We start from the raw sequence: 17,065 nt of genomic DNA on the forward strand, positions 1-17,065 counted from the left end.
TATATTATATTATATTATATTATATTATATTATATTATATTATATTATATTATATTATATTATATTATATTATATTATATTATATTATATTATATATAAATTCATATAGCTTATACATGATGCATAAATTCCTTGCAAGGGGGCTGTAACTCTTTATGTGCCCTGTCGCTTTTATCTCTGTGTGAAAAGTTTATTGATTATCTCATCCCTTTCTTGAGCTAGTTAAAAACATCTTACATCACAGTGTTTCTATTTTAACATTATGTTGTAACCTAAAACTATATTTAACACGCTACTTAAGAGAATTAATGCAGCGTAACTTTCTAGCATTGCACATATAATATTCATTTTAATATTTGCATAAATCCAATCCTTAAATACGCATTTTTCACAGGTGGGATTAATATGCAAATCGAGTTTAATAACCTGGGTTACCTTGTGATTGACCAAGAACTCTCTGGTCACCCTCTACACACTGAGTAAAGGCTTTTCCTACGCCAGAGAGGGTTTGTTTGACATTGACACATTTATAATTATTTTTATATATTATTTATTTTCGAGGCGGGAGCGAGGCCGCAGGCCGCCTCAGGGAGGCGAACTACAACTCCCAAGATGCTCCGCGGCGAGGCGGATGGAGCGGGTGCGCGCTGCCAGTGAGAACTACAATTCCCATACTGCCCCGCTGCACGCTCTGCGCTCCTATTGGCTGGCGGGACGGTTGGCGCTTCCCGTCTCCATGGCAACGCGTAAACAAATGGCGGCGGCCCGGCCGGAGCGGGGACGGCGCCCGTAGCGGACAACACACAAAGTTTGCTCCGTCTCTTTCATTGTCGCAGCTCATGGCGGGCGGCCAGCAGAGCGGCACAGGAGGCAGCCCCGGGGAGCCGCTTCCCCGTGCTGACGAGCCGCAGCCCCTCGCTGAGGGGTTCCCCGAGGAGCAGCCCCGGCCGCCGCACCGCGAGGATGAGCAGGAGGAGGACGGCGGGGAGGAAGAGCCGGAGCGCGCAGAGGTTCAGCCCGGGGCTCCGCGGGGCTTTGGGGAGGGGTGTGCGCTTGGGAGGGAACTGCGCTTTCCGCCCTCACTGTGGGTGTGGGGGAAGGACGGGCGGCGCCGCTCATTTCTGCCCTTTGTAGGTTCCTGCCATCCCTGTGGTGTCCAGGCTCCTCCTGGATTCTTCCTCCCTCTCTCTCCCTCAGCAGAAAAAAACTTTGCAGATTGTCAATCCTAACTACTAACCCAGCACTGCCAAGTGCTCCTGCCATATAAAATGAAGGATAAACTGGCACGTGTATGGCCAAATCAACCCCATTTCCTTTTTAAAGTTCCTTTTTGAGCTTCAGTAAGCCCCAACAGACACGTGTGAATTTTCTCTCCCTGCCCCGCTGAGCTTTAAATCCCAACACCACAAAATATCACCTCATGTTCTGCCTTGCGGGAATTATTCTGTGCTCTCCCTTGCTATAACGTGTAGGTCCTATGATGAAATTATTCTGTTATTTATCTTGGTCCCTGTTGGATTAAGCTCTTTTCTGACCCAGAATTGGGGCAGCTGAGAGGTGTTTTAAAAACTTTTATTCCATTTTCAGTCTCATGGGAAGGGTGAGACAACACAGATGTTATAATTCACGCCATCACAATCAGAAGCCAATTATTTCTTAATTATAATACATTATAAGTGTTTTTTGGTCTGTCACACCATGCTGTCAATGCCCTAAAGCCAAATCATCTAAAATTCCTCCTGCTGCAGTGCATCTTTCCCAGTTCTATTTCCCCAAAGGACCCAGTCTGATTTAAGGCCACCCTTTGAAACTTGTCTCAGGTTCCATTTCTGTCTGTCCCATTGCAGGGCATTTCTCAGTCAGCATTTCTCATCTCCAGGTTTGCACACAGATGCACTGTGTGAGCTTTTGTCAGGCTTTGAGAATTCTCCACAACTCCATTTCCCACATTTCCCCCTCTCTCTTGAACAGAAAACACTTCTTTGATGGCTTTGTTTATTTATTGTGTGCATAGTGAAGCACACAAGGCACTACCACTAATATTGTCACTATAAAAATCAATGTACGTAAAATTATTTTGTAAAGTCCCTTTAGTTAAGATGTAAAACTCCATATTTTAAATGACTTGTCTAGTTATGATTTATCATCTGTTTTCATTTGATTCGTCAAACCTCTTCATTTTTGAAGTGTTTTTTGGGTGGACTCTGAGTGGTCAGGCAGCTCCCTGGGTGAGCAATGCTCCTGTGGCTCCTGGGAGCTGAGGGGAATTTCTTAAACCATTATTGGCTGATTTTTCTCATTAAACCCACGCCGTGGTTCATTAGTGCCATCTGCCCAGCAGCCTCTTTGGCCAGGATTTTTCCTCTGAGGAGCAGCACCAAGCTGTTCCTGCTGAATGAGTGGAAAGTGCTCCCAGTAATGTGCATTTTGGGGTGCAGCACCCTGGTGGTGGGAAATCAGCAGCTCAGGGAATGGGACCTGTGCTTCTGATGCCCTGAGAACCTGAGCTGGAGCAGAGCTAAAGAATAAATCAGGGATTTATTAAAAGATCTCCTCCATGGATCCACCTTGGGCAGCACCAGAGCCCAGCCAGGGCTGCACCCAAATGAACCAAACTGGCCCCAAAATGAACCCAAATGAACCAAAATGGTCCCAAAATGAACCAAAATGGCCCCAAAATGAACCCAAATGAACCAAAATGGTCCCAAAATGAACCCAAATGAACCAAAATGGTCCCAAAATGCACGAGCGCTCCCGGGGCTCTCCCTGGGATCAGTTCTGCTCCATTGGCACCTTGGAGTTCATTCCCATTCCAGCTCCAGCCCATCAGTCCCACCCTGCTTGTTTTTCTCTCTCCAGCCCACGGTGTTTGTGCTCCTGGGCTGAGGTTTGGATCATTTGTCCTTGGTGCCCAGCTGGAGCAGGAATTGTTTTGTGTCCCTGCTCTGTGCACAGAGCTCACCATCCCATCATGTGTCACAGACCCACACACCAAACCAGCTCAGAATGTGAAAATAGAAAAGCTAAACCCTGAGGCCTCACTTCAGCCAGGAATGAACAAAATTAAAAATCCCATCAAAAACCTGATGCACCTTCTCAGATGGATGCAGCTGGCACGTGGCACGTTTCTGTTCAGTGTTTTGAGGGCAGGCTTCATCATTTTTCCTAAAATTCTTTTTTTCTTAGTGGGGTGGTGAAGCATTGGAAGCAGCATTTCACTGAGGACTTTTATCAACCCTGTTGCCACTTTCACCCCAGCAGCCTCTGGATTCTCCCTGGTGTGGAATCTCCCTTCCTAAATCCCCCTTAATCCATTTTTCCCTTTTTTTGGTGTTTTTTAGGCTCACTTGGAGGGGGTGTTGGATGAAGACACCGCCGCCGAGGGACTCCACACCTTCGGCCGCTCGGCCCTTGGCACTGAATATGTTTATCTCCATCTGTCACTTCCTGTAAGTACCAGCAAAAAAAATCAGTTTATTGCACTCTCCTGCGCAAATATTTCCTTTTTTTCAACAGCAAATAGCTGCCCTATTTGAAAAATAAAATGGCCAATGTGAAAAAAATGTCAAGAGGTAAATTTTTGTTGTTGCCTCTTCCATGGGCAGGGTTTTTGATAAGACTCAGTGGTTCCTGCTGACTGCCAGAGTGAAGGGGTGGGTTTTTTTTTTATCAGCACTGAGATTTTTGATTTTTAATTATTTTTATTACTTTTTCCTTATCCAGGCCTCAGGTGTGAAAAATGTGTCTTCCTCCTTGAGTCAGCTGGAGGAAAAAAAAAAATGTGTAAAACACCCAGAAATGCTGAATTCAGGAGGTTGAAGTGGTTGTGTCTTTTCAAAGCTCTCTGCTGTCCCTCCCTTTTTTTCCCCTGGTGTTTTTCCTGACTGCAGCTCTCTTTTTGTTGTTCCAAAATTATTTTTTTTTTTTGGCATTTTCTCCATTTCTGGCTGCTCCACCATCACTTTCTGTAGATGTCACCTCGTCCTGCTGCAGCTGGAGGGACCTTGGGGCACCTTTCCCCAGCTGAGCTGAGTTATTAACCAATTATCAAAATTATAATTACAATCCCCTTCCTTTCCTTTTTGCAGGGTCGTGGGTTGAGGGACATCAGCATTCTCTCTGGCTACATCCACCTGCAGAAAATGGAGCTTTCCTCCAATAAAATTAATGGTATGGAGTAAATAAACTACAAATTCCTGCCTTGTGAAGCACTTTCAGATGAGAAATGCACTGGACCACGGAGTTTTAGTGTGCCAAAGGCTGGCTGACATTTTAGTGGTGTCAAACCTCGCCCAAAACGTTTGATTTCCTCCAAAATGCCCCAAATTCCAGGGCCCATTAAGACCCGCAGATGTTTATCGGTGAGGAGGTGGAGTTTAAACCTCACTTTGTTCCCCGGAGAGAAAATCCCAGCAGAAATGTCAAGGTGAAGCTGCGGATTCTGCAGGCAGCGGAATATTCCAGTTCCGCTTTGCTTTGGTTTTCCCCTTTGGTTTTCCACGGGTGACAAAAGGTTAAAAAAAAAAAAAAAATTGCATTTTTTTACATTTAGAAAAGTGCCAAATGGGGAGTGGGATGAACTCCAGCAGCTGCTCCTTCCCTCTCACTCATTATTTTATTTTTTTTAATTGAACATCAAGTGGAATAAGCTGTGGTGGGGCGACCTCATTATTTCAGTTGAGCTGGAGTCCAAGGGTACAGCAGCTCCTCTCCCTGCTCATTTTAATAAGAGATTTTTATTTTATTTTATTTTATTTTATTTTATTTTATTTTATTTTATTTTATTTCATTCATTTTATTTATTTTATTTTATTTATTTTATTTTATTTTATTTATTTTATTTTATTATTTTATTTTATTTTATTTTATTTTATTTTATTTTTATTTAATTTATTTTAATTTAATTTTATTTTATTTTCTGTGGAGGCCAGCCATGAACAGAGCAGGGATTTTTCCATAGCAACCTCTCATTTCCTCCTCACTCGTGGCATAAATGCTTTTCTCCACTAATTGATTGAATCTGTCATTCTGGAGGTGGATGGAATAGAGAAATTAATTCTTGCTTAAAGGAAGTCAGCTGGCATAATGAAAATTAAATGTCCAACTTGGATATTTATTCTTTGACGTTGATAAATCTATTTTTTTTTTCCTTTAGGAGAAGGTGTTAATAGATCTGATTTCTGCATTTTAGGCATCACTTTCTGAATTATGCCAATATATAATTATATATTATAACATATATTTTATTATATGGTTATATATATTATAATATAATATAAATATATTATATTATTATATACAATGATATAATGTATATTATAGAATTTATAATAATTAAAATAATATATAATATAATATAATATAATATAATATAATATAATATAATATAATATAATATAATATAATATAATATAATATAATATAATATAATATAATATAATATAATATAATATAATATATATACTTTTATAATACATATTATAGATTAAATACTTTATTTTATCTATTTTATATATTTACTTATATATTCATATTAAATATATATTTTAATATAAGTATGTAAATTGTATATTATCTATTTATATAATGTAGATATATTCTACATTATGTATAATATATACCTTAAATGCATTCTTTATATCTTTAATATATATTAAATATTATATCTATTAGATGTATTATATCTATTATATATAATAGATATTCTATTTTTATATATTAAATATATATTTAAATATATTTATATATTAAATATTTCTGACTGTGCAGCTCCAAATTGACTCTTAATTGTCCCAGGATGTTAATTAGCACATTTTGCTGTGATGATCTTTGCAGGATTTTTTTAATTTCATTTTATTTATTTCTAGATCTTTCCTGTATCAGTCACATGCCTTATTTAGTAGAGCTGGATGTCTCCAAAAATCAACTGACCACATATTTCGATTTTAAACCACCTAAAAACCTCAAGGTAAGTCTGAAAAAAAACCCCAAACCAACATTTTAAAGTCTTAAATTCAAAACCATTTTCTGAATCGAAGTTAGATCTATTTGAGCGTAGGCAAAATTCAATTTTTATTCCTTTTTAATTCTTCTTTCTCACCTCAATTCACATTTTTAGTTTCCAAATGTTCGGGTCTGTCTTTTATTTATATTTATGTGAATTTTATTTCTATTTTTATTAATTTATTTGTGTTTTTTTTACTGATTTTATTTTCTTCCACCCTGAACCCCTGCATGTGATGGGGAGGTGGAACAAACTCCCAGCCAGAGTAAGTGCTGAAGAAATAACCCCAAATTCCTCTTTTTATTTTTTTTTCCTTTAGGAAGTAGATTTTTCACACAATCAAATCCAAAAAATGAGAGATCTGTCAGCATACCACTCACTTACCAAACTCCTGCTGGATTGTATCCTTTGGGCAATCTTGAATGGGAGAAAAATTGATTTTTTTTTTACTATTTCTTCAAACAAATATCTGTTTTCTTTGTATTTTCCCCTTCATGTCCTTAGAACTGAGATGAAATTGTAATTCTGACACTGAGCTTAATTTACTTAAGCACTGGCGGTGTTAAAAGTGGGAATATTTGGGGGATTTTCCTGCTAGAGTAACACAAAAACTCCTTTTTGTGCCATGGAAAAGTGAAAAGGGGAGGTTTCCCTTACAGAGGTAATTAATAATAATAATAATAATAATAATAATAATAATAATAATAATAATAATAATAATAATAATAATAATAAATTAACAATAAAATAATAATAATAGTAATAATAGTAATAATAATAATAATAATAATAATAATAATAATAAATTGGATTTGGATCTGTTGTCAAAGGTTCTTTACTGGGGGAATTTGAGGAGTTGTGTTAATGCTGAAGTTTCCCGAGAGGAATTCTAATGACTTGTACTGCTGGTTTTAACTGTAGTGTTCATTTAAAATACAATTTCTCCTCTCAGGACAGATGGCCAGGGCACAACAGGTATAATTGAAACTTAAATAAAATTATAGAAATTTATTTATAAAATAAGATTTATAAAATTGTAACTCGAATAATATCTGTAGGAGCAGTGGGATTTAAACCCCTTCAGGAGAAATCCCTTCCTGCCCAGCCCATAAACCCAATTTGTTAATTGATCCTCTAATTAGTGCTCAGGTTTTGTGTTTGGCTGTGGCCAGCACATTTCTCTCCCTCTCAGGATTTTTCATAGAGGAGCACAGAGGGAAGAAAGAGAAAACAATTTCTATTCCTGCTCCTTGTTTTTCCCATATGGAATGTGGTTGGAAAATTGTTTCCCTGGGGTGATGCTTGGTTGCATGCTGGTGAGGATTGAGGAGCACAGAGAGAAGGAAAACAATTTTTATTTCTGCTCCTTGTTTTCCCATGTGGGATGAGGTTGGAAAATTGTTTCCCTGGGGTGATGCTGGGTTGGATTCTGGTGAGGATTGAGGAGCACAGAGAGAATGAAGAGAAAACAATAGAAAACAATTTCTATTTCTGTTCCTTGTCTTTCCCATGTGGGATGAGGTTGGGGTGATGCTGGATTGGGTTCTGGTGAGGATTGAGGAGCACAGAGAGAAGGAAGAGAAAACAATTTTTATTTCTGCTCCTTGTTTTCCCATGTGGGATGAGGTTGGAGAATCGTTTCCCTGGGGTGATGCTGGGTTGGGTTCTGGTGAGGATTGAGGAGCACAGAGAAAAGGAAAACAATTTTTATTTCTGCTCCTTGTCTTCCCATGTGGGATGAGGTTGAAGAATCGTTTCCCTGGGGTGATGCTGGGTTGGGTGCTCGTGAGGATTGAGGAGCACAGAGGGAAGGAAGAGAAAACAATTTTTATTTCTGCTCCTTGCTTTTCCCATGTGGGATGAGGTTGGGGTGATGCTGGATTGGGTTCTGGTGAGGATTGAGGAGCACAGAGAGAAGGAAAACAATTTCTATTTCTGCTCCTTGTTTTCCCATGTGGGATGAGGTTGGAGAATCGTTTCCCTGGGGTGATGCTGGGTTGGATTCTGGTGAGGATTGAGGAGCACAGAGAGAAGGAAAACAATTTTTATTTCTGCTCCTTGTTTTCCCATGTGGGATGAGGTTGGAGAATCGTTTCCCTGGGGTGATGCTGGGCTGGGTTCTGGTGAGGATTGAGGAGCACAGAGAGAAGAAAGAGAAAACAATTTCTATTTCTGTTCCTTGTCTTTCCCATGTGGGATGAGGTTGGGGTGATGCTGGGTTGGGTTCTGGTGAGGATTGAGGAGCACAGAGGGAAGAAAGAGAAAACAATTTCTATTTCTGCTCCTTGTTTTCCCATGTGGGATGAGGTTGGAGAATCGTTTCCCTGGGGTGATGCTGGGTTGGGTTCTGGTGAGGATTGAGGAGCACAGAGAGAAGGAAAACAATTTCTATTTCTGCTCCTTGCTTTTCCCATGTGGGATGAGGTTGAAGAATCGTTTCCCTGGGGTGATGCTGGGTTGGGTGCTGGTGAGGATTGAGGAGCACAGAGGGAAGGAAGAGAAAACAATTTCTATTTCTGCTCCTTGCTTTTCCCATGTGGGATGAGGTTGGGGTGATGCTGGGTTGGGTTCTGGTGAGGATTGAGTTGATGGCCAATCCAACCCACCTGGGGCTGGGCTGGAGAGGGCCACCGGTTGGGAGTGAGTTAGAAAGGCAGGATTATAGCTTAGTATCTCCTTGAAGTAGCACGTGGAGGCGTTCTTCGGCGCGCGTTTCCACGAGCAGCGGATTTTCCCTGAAAGGCAGACAACGGCATCGAGGAGCCGCGGGGGCTGGAGCGCTGCCGCGGGCTGGCCCGCCTGGGGCTGGCCCACAACCGGCTGGGCGCCGCGCGCGGCCTGCAGAGCCCGGCCCTGAGGGAGCTGGACCTGGTGAGGGGCGCCGACACGTTCTGCTCGATTATCGGGCACGGGAGGGCCAGGGCGCCATTTGTTAATGGGCCACTGCCCGCTTTGGAGTTACATTGCTATAGGCGGCTTATCATGTGTGATAATATACTTTATATACTCTTTATAATGTATACGGGTGTACTTTATAGTTGTGTCCTGGTTTATAATATATACGGGTGTACTTTATAATTGTGTCCTGGTTTATAATATATACGGGTGTACTTTGTATAATTATATACCTTTTTCATATATAATTATATACTATATAATTATATAAGTATATACTCTTTATAATATATGTGTGTACTTTATAATTGTGTCCTGTTTTATAACATATAATTGTATACTTTCTAACAGTATAATTATATACTTTTTATCATATATAATTATATACTTTATAATTATATAAGTATATACTCTTTATAATATATGTGTGTACTTTATAATTGTGTCCTGGTTTATAATATATAATTGTGTACTTTGTATAATTATATACTTTTTATCATATATAATTATATACTTTATAATTATATAAGTATATACTCTTTATAATATATAAGGGTGTACTTTATAATTGTGTCCTGTTTTATAATATATAATTGTATACTTTATAATTGTATAATTATATACTTTTTATAATATATAATAATATATTTATATACTTTTAAAATATATAGTTATATAATTTATAATCATATACATTTTATAATATATAATTATGTCCTTTATAATTATATAATTATATACCTTTTTATAATATATAATTATATACTTTATAATTATATAAGTATATACTCTTTATAATATGTAGTTGTGTACTTTATAATTGTGTCCTTTTTATAATATATAATTGTGTACTTTATAATTGTATAATTATATACTTTTTATCATATATAGTTATATACTTTATAATTATATAAGTATATACTCTTTAAAATATATGTGTACTTTATAATTGTGTCCTGTTTTATAATATATAATTGTGTACTTTATAACTGTATAATTATGTACTTTTTATCATATATAATTATATACTTTATAATTATATAAGTATATACTCTTTATAATGTATAAGTGTGTACTTTATAATTGTGTCCTGGTTTATAATATATACGGGTGTATTTTATATAATTATATACTTTTTATCATATATAATTATATACTTTATAATTATATAAGTATATACTCTTTATAATATATGTGTGTACTTTATAATTGTGTCCGGTTTTATAATATATAATTGTGTACTTTATAATTATATAATTATATACTTTTTATAATATATAATTATATACTTTATAATTATATAAGTATATACTCTTTATAATATATACGTGTGTACTTTATAATTGTGTCCGGTTTTATAATATATAATTGTGTACTTTATAATTATATAATTATATACTTTTTATAATATATAATTATATAAGTATATACTCTTTATAATATATAAGGGTGTACTTTATAATTCTGTCCTGGTTTATAATATATAATTATATACTTTATAATTGTATAATTATATACTTTTTATAATATATAACAATATATTTATGTACTTTTTAAAATATATAGTTATATAATTTATAATAATATACATTTTATAATATATAATTATGTCCTTTATAATTATATAATTATATACCTTTTTATAATATATAATTATATACTTTATAATTATATAAGTATATACTCTTTATAATATGTAGTTGTGTACTTTATAATTGTGTCCTTTTTTATAATATATAATTGTGTACTTTATAATTGTATAATTATATATTTTTTATCATATATAATTATATGCTTTATAATTATATAAGTATATACTCTTTATAATATATAAGTGTGTACTTTATAATTGTATAATTATATACTTTTTATAATATATAATAATATATTTATATACTTTTTAAATATATAGTTATATAATTTATAATCATATACATTTTATAATATAAAATTATGTCCTTTATAATTATATAATTATATACTTTTTATAATATATAATTATATACTATATCATTATATAATTATATCCTTTTTTATAATATATAATTATATACTTTATAATGATATCCTTTTTTATAATATATAGTTATATCTTAAAATTATATACTTTTTATAACATATAATTATGTCCTTTATAATTATATAATTATATACTTTTTTATAATATATAATTATATACTATATCATTATATAATTATATACTTTACAATTATATCATTATATACTTTTTATAATATATAATAATGTACTTTATAATTGTATAATTATATACTTTTTATAATATATAATTATATACTTTATAATTATAGAATTATATACTTATTTATAATATATGATTATATGCTTTTTTGTAATATATAATTACATACTTTATAATATATAATTATATAATTTATAATTATATATTTTTATAATATATAATTATATACTTTATGTATATTATATCTTTTTTTTATTTTCTATTTTATATAAAATATATATGTATATATACATTATATTTTATCTATTTATATAATGTAGCTATATTATACATAATACATATATTATAAGCATTCTGTATATTACATGCTTTCTATATATTATATACATTCTTTATATCTATATATTTAATAGATATTAATATAATACCTATTATATCTATTATATAAAATAGATATTCTATTTAAATATTAAATATAATATCTATTATATAAGATAGATATTATATTTATATATTAAATATATATATTTCTATATATGTATATACATTATATGTATTATCTATGTATATAAAGTAGATATATTATACATTCTATATAATATATGCATTCTATATATCTCTATTTATAATATACATAAATATCTATTATATATTATATAGATCTTATATTTATATATATGAAATATAAATATTTCTATATATTTATATACATTCTATATATTATTTATATAATGTAGATATATTATACATTCTATATATTATCTACATTATATACATTCCATATATGATGTGCATTCTATATATTCTATACATTCTATAGAATATAGCTCTCTATATAATATATATGAAATATAATACCTATTATATCTATTATATATAATAGATATAATCTATATTATTAGCTTATAATAATTTTTCCTAAATTAAATAGATTACAATAATTTTTAATAATTTATAATAATTTTTAAATTTTACTTTAATACAATTTTAAGTAAATGCAATAAATATAGCAATATTTTATACATTTATATATGTATTTATATTATTGATATCATTGTAATAAATTATATATATTCTTATAATATTTTTATAAATTTCATAAGCATGAAAATAATTACATAACAGATTATCAGAAACAGCTGCAATACTATAGAATTTTTTCAATTATTAATACAAATGTTGCACAGGAACACAACCCAAACCTGTTTTTAATGCAATCCAGAGGCTCCAGAGGCAACAGGCTGCTTTGAAACCGCTTTTATTTGGTGAGAAAAAGTTAAATATTTAATTGGACTTTAACAATAATTCCCAAAAATCCCATACAGATCTCCTATTGGCTACGTTAATTTTAAGCACCCACGTCAATATTTGAAGTGAACAAATCCCTTATCAGGAATAAAAATATTCTTTTCCAATCCTTTTAAAAAAAATTTAAAGGTTTTTTTTTCTGTAAAATACAGAAAATCCCAACTCGGATTGGCCTTTGGCTGCTGCGGTATTCAGGGGAGGTGTTCACATTTCACCTGTTTTGAATAATATATTCAAATAATGTTAATAAAATTATAATTCATTTTATATGAAATATATAGTATTTCATATATAATGGAATTATAAGATCGTATAATGGTATTATAGATGGTATTGTATGATACCTCTGGCAGCTCTGAGTGGCAATAAATTGGATTTTTTCTCATTTTGATTAACTCACATTGGCCAAATCCCATCAAAATGTCCTCAAAGGATCTCCAGGACTCTGAGGATCTTTTTTCTAAATATTTTGAAGCTTTTTCTCTCCAAATTTCATCCACAGCAAGTCCCTCCACCGTTATTGCCTTGATTTCCTGGTTTATTTAAAGATCTAAACAGGAATTCCCTTGGGAATCTGCTGACTCCAAAATTGGGAAATAATTAAATCTTATTAAATATGAACCTGTTCCTCATTTGGGGTTCTTAGGTGATGATATCATTTTTAATTAGCCACGTGGAAATTTATGGAAAGAGATTTTATCCGAGCATTTTCTTTAAAAAATTAGAATTAATTAGAATAAAATGCACTTCATTTTATTGTTGTTATTTTTGTCCCCTCTCCTCCCAGTGATTCTGCTTTCTCTCCCCTTGAGCTTTTTAGGTTGAAAAGAGTAGAAAGTTCTGAAGTTTGGGAGGAAGATTTCAAAACCTGCCAATTCTCCCTTGCTGTACCAAAAATCCCTTTATTCCACTCATGTATAGAAAGAAAAAAAAAAAGATAAATAAGAAGCACAGCTCTAATGATCTGGACCCTTTGGAATTTTCTACTTTTAAAGGATCTATCCCCAAATCTCTGTTGTCCACAGAATGATATTGATAATATAAATAAATATATAAACACATTACATATTAGCAATATTTACTATATTTGCTTAAAAATAGTATTAAAATATAATTTTAAAATTATTATAAATTATTAAAATTATTACAATCTACTTAATTTGTTTAAAAATTATTATAAGCTAATAATATATATAAAATATCCATTATATAGAATAGATATTATATTTAATCTATATTATATCTAGTGATACATTATATAGAATGTATATAGTATATAGAATGCATATAATATATAGAATGTATATCATATATAGAATGCATATAATATATAGAATGCATATAATGCCCATATTATACATAATGTATAATATATCTTTGTTATATAAATGAATAATATATAGAATGTATTTACATATATACATATTTTCTGTACCTGATTAACCAGAGGTCTAACGAAGCTCGGGAGCAGCCTCCATGCTATTAATAACCTAATTAAACATTTAAAAGTCAGGAAAAATGTCAAGGACAGGCAAGTGGATTAACACGAGAGTCAGCTGGTTTATTTATTTCTACAGTTCCTAAATATTTATTAACAGGAGATGAGGCTTCCAAGCTTTTAGCACAAGGTGAGGCTGACGGGAAAATAAAATTCCCAAGGTTACGGAGGAAGAATCCGGCGGAGAAACCATCAGGGAATGTGTGGGCCAGGGATGAGCAGGGATTTGTTATTCCTGCTTGGAGTTTGTGGCAGCAATGGGGCTCTGATGGGTGAGGCCCTGAGGAACGAAACCATCCGGAGGCCACTTGGAAAAAACTTCCCAAAACTTTGGGGCGTTTCGTGTGGGAAAGTCCGGAAGGATTTACGGGAAAATTGGGTTTTTTAAATTATTTTGAACATTCCTGTGCTGTTGCTGGCAGGGAATGGAGCCTTCGCTTGATGTGCGTTAATACAGATTTATGGATTCCAGAGAGGTTTTGGTAATCGGAGAATCAGGGAATCATGGAATGGTTTGGGTTGGAAGGGACCTGAAATCCCACCCAGTGCCACCCTGCCATGGCAGGGACAGCTCCCACTGTCCCCATGTCCAGCCTGGCCTGGGACATTCCAGGATCCAGGGGCAGCCCCAGCCCAGCCAGGAATTCCTCATTCCCAAAATCCCACCCCAAGCTCCCTTTCCAGGGAATTCCCTCCATTCCCAGCTCTCCCAGCCTGGCATTGGATCCATCCCCACCCCGACTCTGCTCCAGGAAAGAATTTTGGGATCCGGGGGTTTCACTGGGAATCTCAGGTCTCCCTTCCCTTTTCCATCCCCAACTTCCATAAAAATCCCTCGGGATGTATTCTGGTCCTCCTTGATCCCAGAATCCTGGAATGGTTTGGGTGGGAAGGGACCTCAAATCCCATCCCATTCCAATCCCACCATCCCAGGCTGCTCCAGCCTTTCCTTGGACATTCCAGGGATCCAGGGGCAGTCCCAGCTGCTCTGGCAATCCCAGCCCAGCCAGGAATTCCTCATTCCCAAGATCCCATCCCTGGCTGCCCTCTGGCAGTGGGAGCCATTCCCTGGGTCCTGTCCCTCCAGGCTTTTCCCAAATTTCAGCTCTCCTGGAGCCCCTTCAGGGCCTGGAATGTGCTGGAAGCTCTCCCTGGATCCTTCTCCTCTCCAGGGGAACATTCCCAACCCTCAGCCTGTCTCCTCTCCATCCTACCTTAATTTTTTCCATTATTTATTCTGTAATCACAAGTGTAAATAGAGCCATGATTACCGAGGGAAATTCAATGTATTTATGTATATATATTCCATAATTTTCCATGCATCTCTGTGTTCTAAATTTTGAGCTGGATGGTGACAAGAGCGTTCTTGGGCCAATATCAGCTTTTAAAAAATGTTCGAGCTCTTTTTGTTGCTGTTCCCTCTTCAAGGTGATCAAGAGAGAGTTGATTCCCTTTTTCCATGAGGAGGAATGTGACATATCAGGATGTGCATGAGGCTATCTGTGACAGGATTCTCCATGAGAAAGGATCCTCAAATCCAACAAATAACTTCATTTTTCCCCTCAGGAATGTTGTTTTCCATAGAGGTTTATCAGCAGGAATGCAACAGATCAGGCTGTGCATGAGGCTAATGCATAAATGTCTATTTTTTACAGGTTTCTCCCTGACAAAAAAAATCCTCAAATCCAACAAATAACTCTTTTTTTTTTTCCCCTCAGGAATTTTATTTTTCGTGGAGGTTTATTTGCAGTTTCTCTGCTTTCCTTCTTTTTCCTAGAGCTTTAACCAGATTGAGAAGGTGGATGGGCTGAAGGGTTTGAAATCTCTGCGGAGGGTGGATCTGTCCAACAATAAAATCAAGAGTCTGCAAGGCTTGGAGGGACACGAGCTGCTGGAGGTGATCAACCTGGAGAACAACCAGGTACCACACTGAGCTCAATTCTTTTAACAGCACAGAATATTTTCATTTTTTTTAACACTCAGCTCCTTGAAGGGCTCCAAAAATCCTCCGGCACTGCAAGAAATGAATAGTAGAAAAGCTGAGATCTTTCCTTTTGGTGTTTTCCACGTTGATTCCTGGTTTCATATCTGAGGTGGCTTCCTCTTCACTCAGCTCCCACTTTAGTGCTCTCACACGTGAGAATTTACAGTGCTCCCCTGGCTGGGCCAGGCAGGGATGAATTTGCAGATTTTCCACCTCGATTATTCCAGAGGATTTTTATTTACACCACCAGGCCTCGGGGGGGGTTGTTAATATCTCTCAGCCCAATTTTGTGAGCACAGATTCTTCTGAGCTCTCAGCTGGAAACTCCCTGCGAGGCAGAACTGCAAGAGCTCTGTTAAAAAGTGGATTTTGTTATGCAGCATCATTTTCTGTACTGGAAATACAATGGCACCATCCAACTCTTTTGAATTCTGAATGCCAAACCAAATATTCACAATCATTTTCATATTGATCTCCCAGCATCGTTAACTGAAGAGAAAAATCAATTCACGAATCACTTTGACATCAAAGACATGTGGGAAAAAAAGATAATTTAAGAAAACAAAAATATAAAGCAGCAGTGGAACATTTTCTGTCATTTTTCCCTCCTTGCAAGAGGATTTAATTCAAATCTTTTTCTGCCTGTGTTCAGGCTGAGATTTAAAGGTACCTCAATTGCAGCAGACAGGAAACTCTCTAATGATGAGGTTATTATTAACATTAATAACACCACTTCCATTGCCTTATTTCTTTTCCACTGTTCTTTACAGCACGTAAAAACTCTTCATTTTACCTCATCAAAACTTGCCTCTTTGAATGATGTCATTGCAACTGTTTAATGATTCCTTCTTTAATAATTTAAAGGGGAGTTTTAATTAATTAACACATGGAGTTACTTCAGCTCAAGACCACTCAGAATGATCTTAAATTCTTGGGGTTTTTTTTAAAAAAATGGGGACAACAGATTCAGCTGCAAATGTGTCTCTTGTAAACATTCAGTGATTTTCAACTGTTGGTGGCTGGAATTCTGGGATTTATTTAAGAAATCCACACAGATCACATTTAACTTCATCAAAACTGTCCTGGGCAGGATTATTCTGATCTCAGAGGGAGTTTTGAGTAGGCTGTGGGTGAGGTTTATGTTTTTAGAGACTTTAAAAGGATTGGGTAGGAATT

At 34.8% G+C, this 17,065-nt stretch overlaps 1 protein-coding gene across 1 annotated transcript in view; it reads left to right on the plus strand.

The window, feature by feature from the left end:
• Window positions 1–745: 745 nt before the first annotated feature.
• The window catches only part of LRGUK (leucine rich repeats and guanylate kinase domain containing), a 44,042-nt gene continuing 27,722 nt past the window's right edge, over window positions 746–17,065 (plus strand). Inside the window, exons 1-7 of the mRNA XM_077783160.1 lie at window positions 746–1,010; window positions 3,342–3,449; window positions 4,089–4,170; window positions 5,868–5,968; window positions 6,324–6,405; window positions 8,751–8,875; window positions 15,683–15,826. Coding sequence (XP_077639286.1) covers window positions 840–1,010; window positions 3,342–3,449; window positions 4,089–4,170; window positions 5,868–5,968; window positions 6,324–6,405; window positions 8,751–8,875; window positions 15,683–15,826 — 813 coding nt within the window. The 5' untranslated portion in view covers window positions 746–839. The remainder of the gene's footprint in view (window positions 1,011–3,341; window positions 3,450–4,088; window positions 4,171–5,867; window positions 5,969–6,323; window positions 6,406–8,750; window positions 8,876–15,682; window positions 15,827–17,065) is intronic.

The sequence above is a fragment of the Lonchura striata genome, chromosome 5, assembly GCF_046129695.1.
Source record: "Lonchura striata isolate bLonStr1 chromosome 5, bLonStr1.mat, whole genome shotgun sequence".
NCBI classification, from domain to species: Eukaryota; Metazoa; Chordata; class Aves; order Passeriformes; family Estrildidae; genus Lonchura; species Lonchura striata.